Source organism: Eufriesea mexicana, unplaced genomic scaffold (assembly GCF_001483705.2).
Source record: "Eufriesea mexicana isolate 0111107269 unplaced genomic scaffold, ASM148370v2 scaffold2021, whole genome shotgun sequence".
Taxonomy (NCBI): Eukaryota; Metazoa; Arthropoda; class Insecta; order Hymenoptera; family Apidae; genus Eufriesea; species Eufriesea mexicana.
In genome coordinates, this window is record NW_016910121.1 from 100,837 (window position 1) to 122,201 (window position 21,365).

The 21,365-nt window shown below is 33.7% G+C and overlaps 1 protein-coding gene across 6 annotated transcripts in view; it reads left to right on the top strand.

Moving 5' to 3' along the window:
- The first annotated feature begins 6,952 nt into the window (after nt 1-6,952).
- The window catches only part of LOC108549459 (protein fem-1 homolog CG6966), a 29,264-nt gene continuing 14,851 nt past the window's right edge, over nt 6,953-21,365 (top strand). Inside the window, exons 1-3 of one of the 6 annotated variants that reach the window (XM_017902835.1) lie at nt 10,090-10,155; nt 11,001-11,087; nt 13,529-13,756. In XM_017902835.1, the coding sequence (XP_017758324.1) occupies nt 13,703-13,756 (54 nt within the window). In that variant the 5' untranslated portion in view covers nt 10,090-10,155; nt 11,001-11,087; nt 13,529-13,702. Of the gene's footprint in view, nt 7,406-10,089; nt 10,156-11,000; nt 11,088-12,427; nt 12,461-12,929; nt 13,177-13,528; nt 13,757-21,365 lie in introns of those variants that run through there. The other 5 variants (XM_017902831.1, XM_017902836.1, XM_017902834.1 and 2 more) reach the window with 5 other exon arrangements.

Below are 21,365 nucleotides of genomic sequence, written 5' to 3' on the forward strand. Positions count from 1 at the left end.
TTCGGCACAAAAAGACAAACGAATTTAATTTCGTATAATTCCTTTACCAATTTGTAAATAATCATGTGTTTACATGTACTTACTTATATCACCATGTATCTGCGATGTATGGTAATATATATATGTACAACAGATATAATTCTAAATTTCTCCAAATTTACTTCGCAGAGATATCGTTCCCTTTCATTACATTTATTTCCTTTGTCACGGTCGTTCAGGACGTAATTTCTCACTTTAAAAAAATCTTTATCGACACCCCTGCTTTTGGTTATCTCGCTCGCACTCGGCAGTAGTATCCTCCCAGTCGCTGTCCTTCCCGCACACACACAGTAGATGCGACATATCATGTGGTCTCTGTTGCACCTCGGTATTTCTTGATCTTCCACCTCTTCCCGTCGTTTGTCTCATTTATTCCGAACTTTCGGCCTCTGTCTTACAGGTGCACCGCATCATCGCTATCGTTGTTTCGCTCGCACCTATCCTTTGTCATACATATGTCCTTTTCGCTCCGTCTCTATCCGTCTTCTTCATCCTCTTGTTCTCGCTCCGTCTCACTTTTAACCGTGTATACCGCGATCGTCGCGTCTGCGTTTCCCCGGCTCTTGTAGAACAACAGAGACTGCCTCTCTGCGCGCGTCCTGCTTGCACTTAACTGCAACGAGGCGTAGAAGGAGGAGTACCGGAACCAAGTGCCGAACGTTGCTTGTGTGTCGCGTGTACGGAGTGTCGGCAGCGCGCATAGGACAAAGACAGAGTGAGTCAAAGTGCTAGAGCCGGACAACACGAGTCAACCGGCAATGTAAGGAGAGACCTTTAGGTGGGTGCAAGCAACGCGACGGTGTAGGTGATATTCCAAGCATGGCTGAGAGCGTGTGCGTGCTCATCATATTACACACTGCTCATACATCGTGTCTGCTGCGCTTTGAGGGCGCGAGGAGATGAATCCTCGATTCGGTTAAACGCCCGCCAACTGGGGATGTTCTAAATCAGGCTGTCTACCTGCGACTCGGCTTTCTGAAATTCCAATACCCATATTCCCCCCCTCGCCGCGCGAAATACAAAACAGTTTATAGATGAAACACGTATTATAGCAAGAATCGTCCGAGGAGTGGGGAGAAGGGTTGAAAGCGCGGTGACACATTTTTCCCGGCGAGATAGTCGTAATAGTGACACATCAATGATAATATGGAAATGCATTTAGCGCGCCTTTATGCGAGCGTTATTCTGTTTATTGACACATCAATTTCAAGAATGCAATAACCGTAAAACATTTAGTCTCAGTAATATATAGCGGATAAATGAAATATCGCGTGATTAAACGCCGACTGAAATTGCTGTTACTTCGCCCTTTGGAATCTGCTGCATTTATTGTATCGATTCGCGTACTTGGAGGAGGAAAATTATGTTATATCCACGATAGCAGTTATAAAGCGGTGAACGCGGTGTGACGGGGAGGTGTAGCCAGGAGGCGAGTAAACAGCCGAAGAAAACTTTGTGGGCGGATTAGCATGGTAGGTGTCGGTGGGATATCATAAAACTAGTTTGTGAAGTAGAGGGCGCACCCTTCGCTGTACCGAAGGATTTCATTCCACAGGATTTCATTCAGTCCGCACTGCAACGGTAGACAGGCATTTTTTGAAGCTTTGAAAGGGCGGATTAAGGAGAGAAAACTTCGTCGTTACTTCGATTTTCCTTAATATGACTTTGCTCGCCATAATTTCCACGTTCAAACTTATTCAATTAAAATCAGCCAACGGTTTTTGTTTTGACAACTTGTTCGATGTGCTTGTTCAAAGTTTAACAAACGGTAATTAAATATTTGCTCGATTTATCCGCACGATCTTCTTTATCCTATTTAACACGTCTACGGAGTATAAGCGTGCGTTTCGGTTATTGCTTTACCTTAAATAATTCCGACGAGAAGGAATCGCGGTGAAATTGCGTTACAAAATGTAAAATAAATTATTATTAATACAAGCGTGCGAAATTTATTTTCGAAAATAACAAATTCCTGCACTATGGCAAGTCTGGCCATTTCTCGTTAAGTAAACCACATACGAAAACAACACGACGTATATACGCTCATTTACTTATTCCTATTCGACTGTCAGTACCGTCGCAGAAGTATCCATGAGTGTGTTACGCGTGCTGGGCACACAGTAAACGCAAATGTAGATATACAGTGTCTTTCCCTCCATCTTTCTCCCTCTTTCTCTGTCTCTGTCTCTTTCTCTGTTCCTCTCTCATTCCCACCTTTGGTGCATTGTGCTTCGGTTCTCGATCCCTCTTCCGAGCCCTTACCACAAGCCGCAGCCCACTACACTTTTGCACGAACACGCGCGCGTTCATTATCAACGTACAACGTCGTATAACCATATTTACGTAGCACCGGTGGTCACCCACACGGACGCAACGTGCAATGAGGTTGCAAAGAAACGACTTGTGCACAGAAACGAAATGCTATTTGTCGGTATACACAAGAAGCGCGTGAAAGAGCGAGAGGGAGGGAGATACGAAGACAGAAAAAGAGAGAGAGCGAGACGGTGAAACGAAGGAAGGGACGAAAGGAGACAGAGAAAAGCCATAAATGCAATTGGAAACCTTTAGCTGATATATTCGCGGAACTTCCTGTGGCGTCGCGTAGACAGAGAGGAAGCAATGCGTTTTCTTAAAATAATAAGTCACCCCCATACGATTCCATTTCACCGATACAGGCGAATCGAAACCGCCTATCCATCGTTATAATTACAGCCAATGAATAATCGTTCGTTTAAAGTAGACTAACGCGAAAGCTCGCCTCTTTTTTCTCTGCCTTCGAATCGTCGTCCGCCCGGACATCTACATAATTTCCTCGTAAATCACGTGACAGGGGAAACAACGAAGTACGTAAACGTCTTTGCGTACGCACACGAAATTACTCGTTCCTTATCGCGTGACTAATAACGAAGCAACGACGGATGTTGGAGACCTCGGTAATTTCGCTGGTAATTGGAGCAAATACGGTGTATTACAGTTGAAAGTCGTTGTCAAGAAAATCGATATGTCTTTCATGCGATATACAACGGAGGCGCATGCAACGATGTATCAAAGAGAGCAGCAACGTAAGACGATATTACGTTGATGCGAGGATAGAACAATGGAGCGTGTCTCTAGAATGTTTTAAATATAAAACTCCGTATTTGCTGGAAGCATCGTCGGCACGAGTCGCCTTAAGTTGCTTCCCTAAAGAGTACTACCATTCTTAAAGTATACCACGCTGGAATCATCTACTACCGGCGTCGTAAAAGGGTCTATATATCTAACTTGCACCACTCCGGTGAACACGAACCCCTGAAAACCTGTAAAACACGCGAACCGTCCGGATAATCATTCTTCCTACGGGGAACGACTCGCTCCTGAGCTACGTCTCTCGTCAAAGATAAAAAAGGAACTGGTTAATGGGATAGGACGGCCTTATCTTGAGTGTTTGAAACGTTCGCGATATCGTACTTTCACTGTACCGACGATGCTCGCTCAATATTCGTATGGTAATTAGGTAGCAGAGGGATTCCTTTGTCGTATCTTGTTTATATGCATTATCGGCGTACAAACGTTACAGCATTCTTCAATTACTTTGTCCCTATAACATAGTTAATCATGCTTTTTCATCGATATTTTCTACTTGTTTTATAATGACAGAAATGAAAATCAAAGACCCCGTGTGATACATACCGTTTTCGATTCGATATGAACGGCAATAAGCAGGCAAGCTTAAACTCTTTTGTAGCACACGTTCAAACGTAGTTAGAGCCAGTTATTTTCTTTTACGATGGATTTATCGTGGCTTATATCTTTAAAATCCTTGCAAGCACCAATTATGCATGTGTTACGACTGACAAGATAACTTATTCTATGCAAAATGTACATGTATAATTCGAATATATAATTCAAGGAGCTTTCTTTCTACCGTAGTAACAAAGTTATGCTTTTCAAATAACTTTGCAATTCTTTGCTGTGTTTCTTTGAATCTGACGTTTTTACCTTGGCAAGCTCCTACGAAGAAGGCATCGAAGTTTGTCTTCAAAGGAAATCATAGTAATTTTCTGTTGAGTTACGAGATAATGAACTCTAAGGGCAAGCGACATGCATCATTATTATAGTACACGACGTTAAACGCTGAAAACATATAAAAATAAATATAATTTCGACGTATTTGTTAGAAAAAAAAGATAAAAGGAAGAAAACGATTAAAAACATAAAAAGAGAAGTTTAAGGTCCCATATTCTATTAGTTCAGAGCAAACATAGAAATTCCAAATTTTCAAACCTAAAACGTTCCAAAAAATAGTTTTTCGGCTTCGAATCTAACCTCGCACGTGACCAGAATGATTTCCACAATTTTCAAGTAATCCACCGTACCGGTAGCAAGAAGGCTACCGTTATAAGACTCATTTCTTATTCTTCCAACTGGTCTTGTCACCGAAAATGCCAGTCTTACGAAGGCTCTGTGACTCTGTTTTTCATTCCTCCGGTGGAGCTCGGTGTGACAGTACCGCTTGCATTGTGTATACCTTTTTTCCAGCTGTTCCTCTTTCATGTACACGCTGTGGCGAACGCACGCGCGCACGCACACACACGTTCACAACACTTTTTCCATCTATCAGCCATCTCATTCTATCTCTGACCCATCTACCACCCACGCGCCCTCTTCTGTACTCATTTTTACACCGACCTATCCTTTCGTTGTATGAACAGGCAATGCGCGAGCTGGGAAAGAAAAGAAAGCAACAAGACGAAACGCTGCCGCCTTCTCGTTTAGCTCCTCTCCATTTCGATAATTGAGGAACGTTTGGTAGCACGACTTGGCTTTTGCGATCCTGTGAATCATCGTGATAATCGTACGATTCTCTAATGTTAATCTCTGTATAGTGTTAACCCTAACACCAACGAATTTCTATATTTCTATGTTAACATAGCACAAGCATGCATATCACAGTTGCTAAATACGCTGAAATATGGAAAAATACAATTAGTATATTTTAGGTTATATTTCTTTAGCAAAAGTATTCTAATATCTAGCTTAAATGTAATAAGAAATAATAATAATAAGGGATTTTACCTTATTTGAAATCTTATTTTATAAAGAATATACAACGTTGTCCATACTTAACATTTGACAATAACGTTATTTAACCTATATCGGGAAAAAAGTCATTCCGAGATCAATGTTTATGGTAACGCTTTTGTTTACTTCATAGTATACGATAGAATTGCAAGTTTTATGAAAAGATTTTAAACTCACCTTTAACGTTTCAATTTTTGAAGAATGCAAGATTACGGAAGCTGTATTTTATAAAAGGAAATATAAATGTATAACGTATCTTGTAAATAAGACACGACAGTATAGTCCCTCGTAAGTTTTTAATTTTATTATGCACACGAACCCGCTTTACGCGACACTAGAGACACTTACAAATTCATTACCGACCGAACGATTCGTATTCCAAGAAATGAAACCACGAAATTTTTACATTCAGATAAATTGTTTTAACCTACACGGAATAGATTTCACAATAAGTTTGATTTATAATTTCCATCGTTAATCTTACATCCTTGATATGTAAATGTAATCTGTAGAAAACATACCGAAACTAACCTATCAACCAGACAAAACCGATGTCAATACATATGTAATATGTTTGACAAGACTAGCAGCTTAAGGTTAATCTGTCTTGAATAATTACTCAAGTACGAATATCAACATTTCGTTAATAGTATTCTCTTGTAAGAAAGTTGGGGTGACGTGCTCAAAGGCTACTGACGTAAGTCTGTCGAAAGTGTTGAGACTGGAATAAAGTAATGCTCGTGATATCGGCGAAAATGTAGGACGAACTAAAACGCACTTGATGCAGAAGGAGTGCGTCACTTCGAGGCGTTAAAATCGAGGGTGAAGTGCCGACTTAACGACTCCCTCAGCTCACCCGTTTTAATTTTTTTTTCTTTTATTTTTTTCTCCTTTCTTTTTTTGATTTTAGTAGTAGCAAATCGTGCTTTAACGCATATAAAATAACAACTTCGATTAATATATTATATAAAAGTATATTGAATCATCAAAAATATATGCATCACTTGAATATAAATAATATCAAATTTATTAATTTTATTAAATATTTTAAATATTACAATTTGAATAATATATTTTTAGATAAAGAAACAGATAGAAAAAGAATTCCTTTTATGATAGAATGATCTTTTGAAGAATTTATATTATAGTTGTATTAAACATTTTTAATAGCCAAAAAGCATAATTTTTAATTATTATCGCAATTTATATTATTTTGTGATATTTTAATGATAAAGAAAATAGTTTAGTAATTACGAATAATAAATAAAATAAAAATTTTTTCTTCAAATTTACGATGAGTTTGAATATCATTTTCTCATCAAATTTTTAATTTTACATAATTTACTGATCAATGATTAATAAAATTAACAGCATAAGTTTTTACAATAACAAATTGAAATTTATGATAAACTATTGAATATTTTTTTAAAGTTTTGGAACTTTACATTGTAAACGTGATGTTATTTGGAAAATGAAATGTGATTATATGATACTATATTCTATCATTGATCATTTGTAAGTTTTAATATAACGCAATTTCGAAGTAATTTTGAAAAATTTGGTTTTTTTTTTGTCTTGTTATATATGTACAAGTGTAGAAAAAGTAGATTTTATTTATCAACATTCCACAAAGCTTGTATCGTGCTGCCCTCTCTTGACAAATCGTTGAACTAACTTGTTTTAATGTAGATGCATACAGTATGAAGATAGAATTATATTATTTTCCGTATAACATACATGGTAGTAATAAATGTTACCAACCACTTGCTAAGTCAAAAATAATACATTATACATTTTAACACGATTAATTCAAAGTAGTTGGCAGCTCTAGCTCAGTTGTTGACGAACTGTCGAAGCGAAAGTGCAAGTATCGCCATCTGATGACTGAAATAGTCGAACATTCACAAAACGGTAGAAACAAAACGCGTAAAGAGAGATATTGATTCGGTGCTTGTGTTATATGCTTGCGCGCGTATCTAACTGTAAAACAGTTCTTGAGAAGTGAGAAACAGCGGTAACCGTTGATCTTTTGAACATTATTTCATTCGTCTATTATTCTCAAAATGAAAAGAGCCGCAGTTCTGAATTTCGTTCGACGAAATCGCGAGTGACAGACAAGAAAATTGTTCAACGTATTTGTTGTGTTTTTGAACAAAGAGATACGTTATTTCTGAATGCAAAGAACCGTGACACGATGGTTAAATAGTGCTGTAATCAACAGGATCATATTACGGATGTGAAAATGGATATTAAAAATATCATATTTACCACTGCGAGAGAAGGCAGATTGAAGTTATTAATGGTAAGTTTTGACCATATTTACAATCTACATGTATTTTAGCTTGTTAATATACCATGTACACATTTTTCGGTTCTGAGTATATCTGTTCATAAGAAATCTTTCTTCTAGTTTCATACAAATATTTTCAATGTAGTCATAACTATAAATAAGTAGTGATTTTTATTGGTTAGCTTTCTATATACAATTATTAAATATGCAAATGAACATTTCAAAAAAATGAATTCTAGGTTTTCGTAATTCTTATTATTGTTATAATGAATTTACTTTAGAATTTCTCTTCCATATTTCTGATACAAAATTGATGGATTTCAATACGGATCATCCGATGTTACAGCTAACCTCAAAATTAGAACATTTGTTGCGTTTCTAGGAGATACTTTTATCTTTGTTGTACTCTATTACATAATACGAATTTATATATTATATTTTTTTATATCGTACATAATGTTATTAATTTTTTATTGTATATTAATTTTAATTTCGAATATTTGAAGCATTGCATATTTAATTATAATTTCATTTAGTTGAAATGCTTGCAATATTTAGTAATAATAATTGAAACTTCAAATTAATTTTTGAATTACATAATTAATCGAATTCTTGAATAGTTAAAGATTCGTGGATTATCATTACTTTAATCATACCAGTATTTAATTTCTTTTAAACGCAAATGTCATCCAACTTTAATAACCCTCGTGTTAAATAAGCGTGGTCGCATTTAAACGCTGAAAAGAATTTTCGTCGAATATTTTCTCGCTGTTAAAATAAACCGTCGAGCCGAGCACGCCTCTTTCCTTTCCTTTTTCTTTTTTCTCTCTCGCGTTTTTACATTGTCGCGTACATTTATTCGAAATAGCAGCATGTTGTTTTAATGACATCTCGCATGCGCGCGACGCTGGTATATATCTGTTATGAAACTTCGAATGTGGTTTGCCTTCTACTAATTCGTGGCGTACTCATCTTACTTCGTGGCTAATGCGCGGGACACAACGTGGTAACGTGAAATGAAAAGGAAAAGGATGAAGAAAAATCAAATTGACCACTATTTTATCTATTTGTATATTTGTTACAATAAAGGAAGTAGATTTTCTAATCTTTTCCGTAATACATTGAAATTGTATATACTTTGGGATATATAGAGTATATACATCGCGTTGTATATATCTGTACTTTTGGCATAGGCTTCCGATAACGATCTTTATAATTGCATTACCTTTTAAAACGCGTCTATACGTATTTGAAATATATTAAAATTAAATTAAATTAAATTATATTAATTAAATTTATTTTATTAATGAAAATTATAATTAATACTTCAAATCGAAACGGAAATGTTCTAATAGAGGTCAATGTCGGTATATCAAACAGGCTTGAAAATTTAAATGCTATTTGTCGTGTAATTTAGTGAGGTTAATACCATACTTGTCGTAACCATACCATTATAGTGCTCGTGTTAATGTGTCGCGTACATTATTCCTATCTGTTTATTAGCAGAGATTAAAACCGTTTTAGAAATAATTGTTTTAGAATGATTCATTTCAAGTTAATTTCAAACAAGTATATTTTTTTTTATCTACACCGATTCGAATTATAGTTACAATAGATTTTTGGTCTTATTTTTATTCCTTATTGGTGATGATTACACAGACGATTACGGTTTCAGTATACGTATGTCGTTATATAACAATAATTAATTTAATGTATAATAATATTAATTTTAATCTGTTATAAAATCATATATTATATATTAACCATAATAAAAATCGATGTCTTTAAAATTTCAGCTCGTTATAATTATTGTAGAAAATTACATTCTATCGATGATAATGGCAAATTAACTTATAACTGCGACATATTTATAATTAATTTAATTAATTTTAATTTATAACCCATCTCTATGTGTAGAGTGATTGGCTACTGCTTATTTTATATTTTTGAGAATTAAAAACAGATATACCGCGCGCTTACACGTAGGCACGTTATGCACATGCACACTACAAGACCCATACTTCAGTTGTGTACGCGATGTTACACAGGACGACTAGGGTCAACAGACTCTCGCATTTATATCGAAAGCACTACAAGTTCGACGTCTCAACGAACTCGACGCATGTTCAGATGGACAATGCCTCGGAAAACTTTCGAAGACAAGTCGTAAGAATGACTTACAAAACGTTAAGTTGTCGAATTTATAGGGTTATGTTGCGTAGACTACCAATGCTTTCGAACGATTGTGATTATCACGAGAACGATTATATGGTAAAGTTTATTATTTTATTATGGTAAATTTTTACGGTAAATTGGTAAATGAAGAAATGGAAGAAAACAGAAAATAGTTTTTTGATCAGCGCGGTCCAACGTCAGATTGGCAAATTAACTGAACCTGTGCTCGCATGGTCTTTATATAGACGTTAGTTGGCCGAAGATACACGAATATTCACGATCGTTGCTGATTTCATTAGTAGCTACTTTCCCACTGTTATAAGCAATAATTTATTAACTTTTTCACCTTTAATTTAAGTTCATGGTTTCGACAATTTGTTATTAATAATGTAGTAAATTATCTGTGCATTTTTTAGAAGTTATTAAAATTATTAAATATATCAAATTCATTTGTTTTTCTCTTACAGTTCGATGTAAAGGAATGTTTCTATACCTACTTTATCGATTATGAGGATTACGTGGAATATAATTGCTAAATTCATAGTTTGACGTCATAAAGGGCATAACCAAACCTGACATATTGCACAGTCAGTATTTCAGAACATAGAACACGAAGTCTTATACCATATTAAGTCTAGCCTGTACTTCGTACTTAAAATTAATTTAGTGGACAACAAGCTGACAATCGATAGCAACAAATTTAATTTAAATATTCAGACCCATTCTTCTCAGCTTTGTATATTTTTTTAATAAATTGAATGAATAATGAATTAATTTAGCGTTTATTAACATTATCATAATTTAACAAATTTAAGCAGAATTGAATATATAAATTTCCCGTATAATCTTACTTTCATAAAGAATAAATGTAACGTCACAGAAAATAATTACAATATTCATATTAAATATGAATTATCGCAAATTTAATACCACAGGATTTTCCTAAATTTAAATTATCTTCTGCTCCCGTTACAGTTGTATTAATAGAAGTTGGTAATTGCAGCAAGCATAAATTTAATAGTAAAATATGTGAGTTCGATGATTATAGCCTATTGTGTGTCCGAATTCTCACATCAATTATGTATATAGATATTTGCAATTCATCGTGTATTTACAATTTATTTCCTTCTTTCCAACCACACTTGCTGTTCAACGAAGCATGCTTGTAACAAAAAATAAATTATACAAAAATTAACAATAGCAGGGATTACAAAACGTCTGACTCATTGCATTTGCATCACTACACTTGTTGCGTCAAGCATTTTCAGTTATTAATTTAATTCAAACGCAACTTTGCCTTTGTGTTTTTCATCATTAGTGACGTCTCAATTATATCCTTCCAGTTTAATTATAAGTACATCCTCCTGCTTCTAATCATAAGTATAGATGTTAGAAAAACAAATGTGTTTTTATCGGGTTTAATTGTTTTCAGGTAATTAACACCATATAATCGTAACTGCTTTGCATACCACAAATTGGCTGGTATCAAAAAAAGACCACTGGGATATACTTAATAGATGTACTATCTCGTACATATATGCAAGACAATCAAACTGCATGAGTCGATATAGCCATGAAAAGTTCCTTGAGACCTTACAATTGGATAGAACTAAAGAATGACTTGATTGATTTCATATGCTTTGTTCTTTTAAGAATGCGTAATCAGCGTGAACATGCATGATAATATGCATGTAAAGAGAAAACTTAAATTGAAATTTGAAATATAAAACGAAATTAAGAGAAAGATCACAAAATGCATCTCCTTCCTTTTCAAAAATCAGATAAATACAGCAAACAATCTGTAAGGTACCTAAGATACATGAGAATGTCAACTAATATTTTTGAAGCATAAAAGTATGTAGATTTTTCTATTAAAGTTTAACTTTACCCATAACTTTCTAGAATTAGAGATTCTACTGTTTGTGCCATTTTTCCTCAGAGCTCGTTAATCATAAAACATATTTATAAAATTTGATGTGGAGATTGCACGAGTTTTCAAGTATTTCTAGGTCGAAGAAAGTGTTCAATCAAAATACAATAAATTACCATATAACTTAAAAGTGTTACGATCTGTGGAATATATCTCGAGTTTCCATCATCTGTCTTTATTGTCTTGACAGATAATAATTCAGTAAATATCACACATACCAATTTAGGTTATCGTTATGTCTAATGTAGGTCTTCTCACTCTGATTGTCTAACTCTAGCGGAAAATTTGTGAAAGCAGCCCATCAACAACTGCAAGCAAGAACATAATTCGTAGTCCATCAAAAGTCCCAATGAAATAATCAGAGAGATACGCTTTAGTAGACTATAAATTTCCATTTGTTATTTTATCTCAGTAATCGTTCTTTGTTTGCAATTTCTGTACGTGCCTCGATTCACGAGCATGGACAGCATGACGTACTAGCCAAAACTGACATTGCAAAAATGGTAATAACATAAAAACCAGTCACCGTGCTATTTCGATTAATCGATCCATTTTCGTCTTCAAGTTCACACCATGCTTTAATTCTCTTACCTCGTCGTTAAGAATTACAAAATAGTATAATGATTTATTCGGTGGTATCTTTGTACGTTTGTTTGCCTTCGTCGAGTACTTCGTTGGTGTTGGAGTAAGATTGATGACATTTCCTTAGAATTCTCTTATCGATGGTTGTTTACCTCGACAACTTCAACGTGAGTACAGCTTAAACGTCAGAAACTTCATAATGGAATGAGGAAGTCAACCAGTACATGTTTCAGTAGAATCTTGATGACTGTGGCGATTCTAGTGAACAGCTTTTTGTGATTTATGGCTTAGTAATTTCAAGGACCTTCTTTCTATTTGGATAAACAATTAACATACAAATTGATGGATAAGAACTTGGCATACCTGGTGACTTAGAATATGTATTAATTATTCGTTTACTTACTCCTATCGTGAGTTACTCCTATCACGACATTTGTAATTTTTCCAAAAGAAAATTCCTGTTTTGTAGTGATCATAACGTACGACAATAAATTTGAAATATCTTTCCCTTTGTCAATATGGCTTGATTTCTACGGGAATATTTATTATATTTAAAGTATTTTAAGATAAATGTAGATAAACTATTTACCTGTTTGTGCAGTGTGTTTTCTTGTAGAACGAGAAATAATAACATATAATTTGCATGAATTAGTAATTATGGTAAAAGCTTGGAAAATCGGCTATCGAATTGAATATTTATAATCTACGAAATATGATCAAAGTATTCTGTTTACGTCTCATGCGCGCGCACATGTTGTATAATTTCTAAAAATAATATAAATCTTAATAATTATTTAAATATAACTCGAAATATTTCATTGAATTTTTCGAACAAAATGCCATAATTTAAGTTGCAATATTATGATAATGTGAACAGTAGATATCATAGATTTTCTGTCTCCTCCCGCCTTTTTTTCCCGCGCGAATCGACCATATGCAACGATCGTGCCACCCCACCACGCAGTCGCAATTTATTGAAATCTCAGGTTGGGCAATCCGTCTCGCGTCAATCGCACAGACGCTGGTAATTTAATAGTGGAATGTATCAAGAAAAACGGACAAGCTTTCGAATTCGACAAAATCAAAATATAAATAAGTTCGTATTAAGTCTTTGAGAAAATATTGTTTTTTTAGATTATTATTGAATAAGAATGAGTTTACAATAAATAACATCTATGAGATTTAAAACGTACATAACCTTCGAAACGCCGTAGTGATTTTAAGAGTTGTAGTCGAATTTAGTTTAAGAGGAGTGATTAATATGATCTTTGGGTATAATACTGGTATTCAGATACTTCAACGATGTAGTGTTAATATACCGTAAACGAATGCTTTGATACGCGTGCAGATATTACGCAACGCAATAAACCTGTCAAATTAGTGCGCTTTACGTCAGTTTCTTGTACAGTATGTAAGATATTACATAACTTCAATTCTTATGATTCAAGGCTGACATCAATTTGTACTCCGCTCGGGGTCTCAATTTCATAAAGACCTCTTGACCGATCGTCGCTCTGCTGGTAATCCCGGTGAAACCACAATCACGATTGTAGAACGGGAAACGTACAATCCAGCTCGTTTTACCGCGAATAAGATATTCAGAGGTATCCAGTTCAGATTGCATGTGGAAAAATAGCAGCGGCCATATTGATGTTACTGTCACCAAAAATATGCAGGTAGATATACGTTTTCCTCTCCCAAGTTTGTAACGTTAATCGTTATTCTTTTATTTTAGTATCACAGAATTACGTTATTTCTATTTTTACTATCTCAAATTTGATCGATATTCGTGTACTTTATTTTGTTTCTTTTTTTTTTACAGTTTCGTTGTGTCGCTACAAACTACTACAATATAGACTTTATAATGCATCCACCATGACACGACTTTCAGTGGTATTATGTTCATATTATGGAATGATTTATTATTGTTTAAATCACTCGACTAAAGTTCCTAGACGCACACTTTGATCTTTTCTATACATGTTGATGTATGTTGATGCATGAATATTTATGATCAAGTTGTAGCTTAACTAGTTGGTTGCATTGGTTTTGTAATTTCACTCTGTCAGGTCTAATCAATCGTGACTTTCCTCGCATATTAAGTAGATATGATAAGGGAGATTCCGGTTTTTGAAACAGATTCTCTCTCGTAGGTGATATCTTAATACGTATGAAAGTACATGTATAAATATACAATTATATTTTATCGTATTTAGATAAAATTTGTGGTCTATCTCGATGTAGAATCATTAAGTCTGTCTACTTACCTCGATTATATATTTCATCATTTCATTAAAAAAATTACTTGTAAAAAACTCTTTAAACAAAATGATTCCGAATATCATTTGAGAAATTATTAAATAAATGATTAACTCCACATAAATTAAATGAAATTATAATTAAGATTAAGTAAAAAATATAGTAATATACTTATCGATTGAATATAATTGTAACTTTGTTAATTATTGCTATTACTCTGGTATAAATTTCTGTTAAATGTGTGACAAGGACGGCTCATTGAAATTCGGACAAGTTGAAAATAGTTCCGTCAGAAAATAGGTTATAATTGCTATGTTGGAAAACAGATTCTGTAAATACCCATGGTGAGGTTGTATTTTTTGCACATTCAAGGCCACTTTCCAAAGATATTATGTACTGACACGAATTACCTCTGTGATAGATAAGACAATGCAAATCTAGGTTAGGTTTGTATACGTGTCTAACACTTACGTTTTAATTACTGAAATAACTATGAGTTACGAGTCAAGAACGTTTTTCTTCGGTGTAACGTGTTACATGCTTTCTCTTGAATATATTAGCTTTCGTTCTGTTTATACGAGGGAGACCTCATTCTTTTCAAATTAGTGGTTAGACGATGAATCACGTGTATGTACATTTATGTTGCTTTCAAATTATGTTAAGTTGATTCCTTTTTATATTAATTTATAATTTTTCAGATTTCGCGGTCATGTTCTATAGAATATCATTTGACTGATGATCAGACTAAAAGTGTCTTTTAAATTAAGGAAGAAATGACAACCTTTATAAAGTCTATTATCTCTTGAAATTGTTCTAAGATCAATAAAGTTATCTATATTGTTGTTTCACACCTCTTGTTCTCCTTTAAGACAAAGGTCAGACAATATATAGAATATATGAAGAGTTCAAACAGAGACGAATTAAATAAAATATTAATTATGAAATATAAAAGGAATTGTAATACGTCAGTACAATATAATATAGCCAAGACGAGTAATAATTTAGTGGCTAATACGTGGGTAGCATCGAGAATTCAATAATACAAGTTATATTCGTACTTTATTCAATTCGAAATATTTGGAACGAGTTTTGTGTCATTTCTTAATACGGTTGCCAGTTTAAATCTTTATTTAGTCAGCTTGAACGAGATCTGAATGTTACCATTGTCTTCCATATGTTCGTGATACCATTGTCTTTTGTTTTCCCTTTTTTATCGCTTCTAGTTGGAACGGTTGGCTGACAAAGCAGGTTATTGTCTTCCGACATTCTTGTGGAGCTATATTAAGATTCTCAGAAATGCTCTTAAAAATAAATCTATGTCGTAACTCGATTGTACATTTTAAATGACAAGGTACGAAAATAAATTTCAGCAATGTGTCCTTTTCACTAGATCCAGTATAATCGATTGTATTATTTTATATATTTTTCCTTTTTAATACATCTTTGTAACAAATCTGTGTACCTAATATGTGAAACATTAGATAGCTTTCTCAGTGGAAAAAGTCTTATTTATGTTATTATAATTTATAACTGTTACGAATACAAATAGCTGGTTAAAATAGCATTAAGTTATTATTGAATTTTGAATTCATGTTTATTTGAATTTTTAAAACGTTCCATTTAAATATTCAACATGGAAAGTTCAAGAGATAACCAGGAAACCAGATGACATAAACGAAATTACACATTGGGAATGATTCATTCGACAGTTTTGGATTATTCGTCGTTTAAAACGTTTCTCAAATAGAACTGAAAACAAAAAACGAAAAATACATCACAATAATTAGCTTGCAATATTTCTCTACTCGAGCTTTCTTAAATAAAGCATTCAGCTCTTTAAGAAGCACCTCGAATCTGGTTGTTTACTCGTTTTAACCGCAGTAATTTTATACGACAGACTTTCACTTCAGCTTATGCTTCCTTTTGTTTCCTTCATCCACGTCAATTCTTTTCCTTACAGTTGCAATTAATCCGTCTGTTTTGTATAAAAGAAGGGAAACTCGTGACTGAGAGACAGGACGGAAGAATGACCCGAGAAACAAACAAGTCGACTCTCGTAGCACGTTCTAATATTACTGTGTCGACGAAGCACGACGCCATGAGTCAGAGGCATGCGCAGAAGAAATGTCGTTCTGGGAGGGAGAGGAGAGTGAAACGTCTAGTGTGCCTGCGATATTTTTAATACGTTGCACGACCTTTTATTTACCTTTATTCAGATGGGAATCCGAATAATGATTAAACTACCAAAAGGAGGGATTCTATTGGTTAAATTTTCCTCAATTCTCTACATTCCTTTTTTGTGAGAGGATTAGTTCTATCGAATGGAATTTTTACAAGGACAAATGTCATTTCTAAGATTTTGTTTTTCGTTCCTCACGATGTGTGTCTGACTAATTGACAAAAAATTCCAAAAGCTGTATCATCCCGTGTTAGGTTATACGCGAGACACAGAATGAAGGATTTCGAAATCTGGGAATTTTCCATTTGAACGACGATTTTCCTACACATACAATTGATCTCTTTTCTCTGATGATGAGGTAATACTTCAAGTGTATTTCAAATCAATGAGTTTAACGACACATAGTAGAGCTAATGCAGCTACATGCGGCAAAAAACATTTTTTCAACTGATATCACATATATATATTTTATTTTTTTATTTTATAAATTTCAAATATATTTAACTTACTTGCAGTCCGGCCGGTGCCAGAGCATCTATTTATTTACATATCTTTCGGAGTTGCAGCTAGTTATAGCTAATTCTTTTTGCAAAATAAAGAGGAGACTTCGAATTTTAAGATGTCGTAAGAATGAACGATAAATGGTGCTAAATGGATAACAAAAAGGTATGATGAAAATTAAAAACATTCAAATCGGTATAATTAAAACAGTATTACAAAAAATAATTTTAAATTTTGTTCAATTTAAGGGTTAGGTTAGGTTAGGTACTAGGTAAATTTCATTGTATCATTCATCGTTCAATTATAATGAAATATATATATAGAAGAGTGGATTTGGTTTCACGTAATTTGGAACTCGACTTTTTTAAAATTGTGTAGGGATGTTAAAAATGGACGAATATTTGAAAAGAGGGTACTATATCATTCTCCATACTCCTGATTAACTATTGGTAAAAAATTTTTTCTTATATCAAAGTTTTTTAAATTGCCCTTTTACAGCCTTTTGGTGCATCGGCCTCACAGTGCGACGGTCGATTGGTAAATTTGTTAATACTGAAGGTCGACGATACTTGTTATTCGCGCTCGAATTATTTCAGTGGACAATAGGTATTTCGCTTAAATAAATTCTAAAGGGATATTTTTAACTACATCTTCCAAAGTGCTCTTAGTGTCTTTATTTTTACCACAGGTGTTATAAGAGTGCAATATGATGGAACTAAAATTTTCGAGGCATCCAAACCATCATACATTGCTTGTTATACATATCAAAATTACACCTAAATTTTGTGAAGAAAATTTTCATAAAGTTATTCTGGTTTTATAAAAAGGTATCTTTTACAACATATTTTACAGAAATTTCAATATATTTTCAGTATGTTTCGAATATATTTCTTAATGATTTTATTCGTATCTAAAATTGTTTTTTATTTATTTCAGACATTTTCAAGGCTATTTTTTCATTAACCCTAAACAGATTAATCATGATTCAGACATCGTAGCTTCATAGTTGTTATTAATATACGGAGAATATGACGTGTAATTGACAGTTCTATAAAAATTTTCGTTCGCAAGGTTTATAGATTATGAATTATACAGGGTGCCCCAGTATCGCTGGTATACTGATGGTCCATCTGCCTTAACCAAAGTGCACGCGTATTCAATGAATATTCAACATCGATCTTCTCGATAACGAAACTTCGAATGAAAAAATTTTATTCTGCATTTTCGATTTGTTTTTTCACGTAGAATCACCCCGTCGCGGTTGTACTACCGTTCCTGGGACACCCTGTATATGTGCGACTCTTGTGAAAGGCCACCACGAAGAAAGAGGTATTTTTTCGACCTTCGGTATCGTTCTATAGTTGGTATAACGATGACAATGTATCGTTGTTCACTGACAGCCTGCTAATTTTTAGGATATATGTGATTCATCGTCCAGGAATGCATCTGACTGCTTCCATCTTTTCTTCCTTTAGAGAAGTATTTAACGCGCGTGCGTGAAGTGCAGGCGTAGAACTCGTACAGTAGATATAAAACATTCGCATCATCGCTCCTTTTTTGCTTAGTATTTAAAGACCATAATACGATATTACTTGCAAGTTACGTGGCATTTTACTTATATTCTTCAAATTTTATTTCTTTTACATATTCACCACTTAGAAATTTCGAATTTTTTCATAGTTAAAATAGGAAATTGTAATTCGCCATATTTAATTGTAGTACATATAGGGGTTAGTTAAAACAAATAAAATTAATAATAATTTCATTTATTTTTTGAGTAATAGGCAATTATATTAATATATTCAGTCATAGAGCCAGTAAAAATATTAGGAATCATTTAGAAAGTGTCTTCTCAAATAAAAAAAAAGTATCTTTTTATTCTCATAATATAGTTGAATATAATTTTTGCGTATGTTAATTGTATATGATAATTCAGATATATTATAATAATTATAACTTTCGCTAATCAATCTATGTTGATATTAGTCATTTAAGCTGTTATTAAGTCATTATCTAAGCTTCATTTACTTGAACATGATTAGATATGTGATAATCATGAGCACTTCGCTGAGTAACGATATGACTCGCATTAAGTTAAACTTTTTCTGGAAAAAGAAGCCTTTCCGGACTTGATTTACTCATTACAAGTTGAATGACGCACTATGCGCGAAGAAATTGATACTATCAGTCAGTACGGGTGTAAGAAATTAGTGTTGAGAAAATAAGATCTAGTAGTTAACCGGTAAAATGTTTAATTCATAAATGTAGATATGCGTGAAAGCTGTTTTGTTTCTATTGTATTTCAACAAGCAGGCCGACAATCTAAGAATCTAATAACGTTCATTAACTTTTAATAAATGACAGATTTTAGGAACAGCATTTTAATTAAAAAGATTTCATAGGATTTATTTAATTTGTGGTTCGTTGTTTTTTCAAATATCATAATTAATATAAATTCTTAATTATGAATATTTTAAGAATTACTTTCTCAATATATGTATTCATTCCATACATTTAGGATATACTTTTCAGTAATAAATTGTACGTTGATTTAAAATTTAGTGAAAATCCAAGTTTTCGAAGTGCATTAAAGGAACGAACGAATAGCGTTATCGTTGTTAATAAATAATGGATTGACAGATAAGTAATAGATGTACAATCCGTGTGTAGCATGTATGTATGACTTTCGAATATTGCTAATTTGCCTAATTCGAATAGCTTACACCAAATGCTCGCGAATTGACCATTCCTAAATTGCATATTCATTCGATGACAAACGAAGTATATGGGCCAGAGGTATTTTCATTGTAGCCTAAGCAAATTTATGCAGGCGTCTCCAATACATATTAATTAATTTGAACTCGTATCGATCGCCTGACACAAGAAATGGACTGATCGGAATTAAAACTCGATGAACGAATTAGCCGATGCATGCGGTGTTCAATTGCACCGTACAAAAATAAGCGGCGTTTATGGGAAAATAAAAAACCAAAAAATATATATATATATATATGTGTGTGTATATACCTTTCTGGTATTTTTTTTCAATTCTTCCTCGCGAGAATATTATTCTTTTTTCGATAATACGCGAGTAAAAAATAAAATCGTTGAACTGGACGTGTATGAGCGCAATTCGTTCCTGAAAAAGGACAAAATTCGACGACCACTCGACGAATAATAACGCATTCATCGAATATTCCAACGTTTACATTTGCTGTTTTTAACTGGTGAAATGTGCAGATTAAGGGGGCAGACCAGTATGACATAACCTTTCTTTAAAAATTCGTAGAAAACGATTGGATAAAGGTAGCCGTATAAAATTTTCACAGACGTTACATTTATCCTTATACTACTTATACAAAAATTTAGATAAAAAATATCGCTACAGAAATGTCTGAAAAAAAAATCTTGAACTAACCATCTGCAAAATGGAGTGGATCTTGATGGTGGACAGGATACAGCGCGGAGAAAAAATCTGCAAAGGATGAAAAAATGTGGCGAGTAAAGGTAAACAATGTGGTTATTGCGTTAACCACGGCTAACAAATTTAGAGCTTTTCGAACAAGTTCGAAGAAAAATCACGAACTGAAAGGTGATGGAATAAGACAAATCGTTTCTAAAAAACAAACTTTTTGAAAATTTTCCGAATTTTTAGGTTCCCAGTCAGTGGTTAATGCCAAAGCTACGTGTCTTGGACACCTACTCAAAAAATTTCACAGTGATTGGAACTTTGGTTCTTCCGTTATGCTGTCTATCATGCTCAAAAGCAGTGTGTTGAGAAAATTGAGGTTAGACATTTGGTTGACAAAAATGTTTGCTCCAGTTAGAATTAATTTTCGAATTTCGATTTCGAGTGTTTTGCACTCGACGCAGGAAAGGACGGAGAATTTTTTAAGACAAAGAAGAAAATCTATTTTTCGAAGATTACATATTGGTCTGGGTACTACAATTGGATATGTACAGCACTGACATCGTTTATGAATTATTCATGAATTTTACGCAGAGTATTGTTATTCCCCTTTTTCTTTTCCAAAGTCGAGGATTCCCGAGGAAATCGCGCGTTTTTAATTATGCAGATCGTATCGCAAGGAAATTTGCAATCGATATTATTGTTCTCGAGAAATCACGATCCTCGAATAACCGGGAAATCCGAGAACAGTAAATTGTTCGAAAAAATCGTTTACACGGGAATAAAGAGCAAATGTGTATATGCACATATTCTATATTGTCTGCCAATTTCCTGTAATTCCTAAACGAGAACAATTCGCGTTAGTAAATTTCGAATGAACACGTTTCGAAACCTGAACTTTGTGCTGTTCATGGAAAATGAATTGGCCAGTAATTAA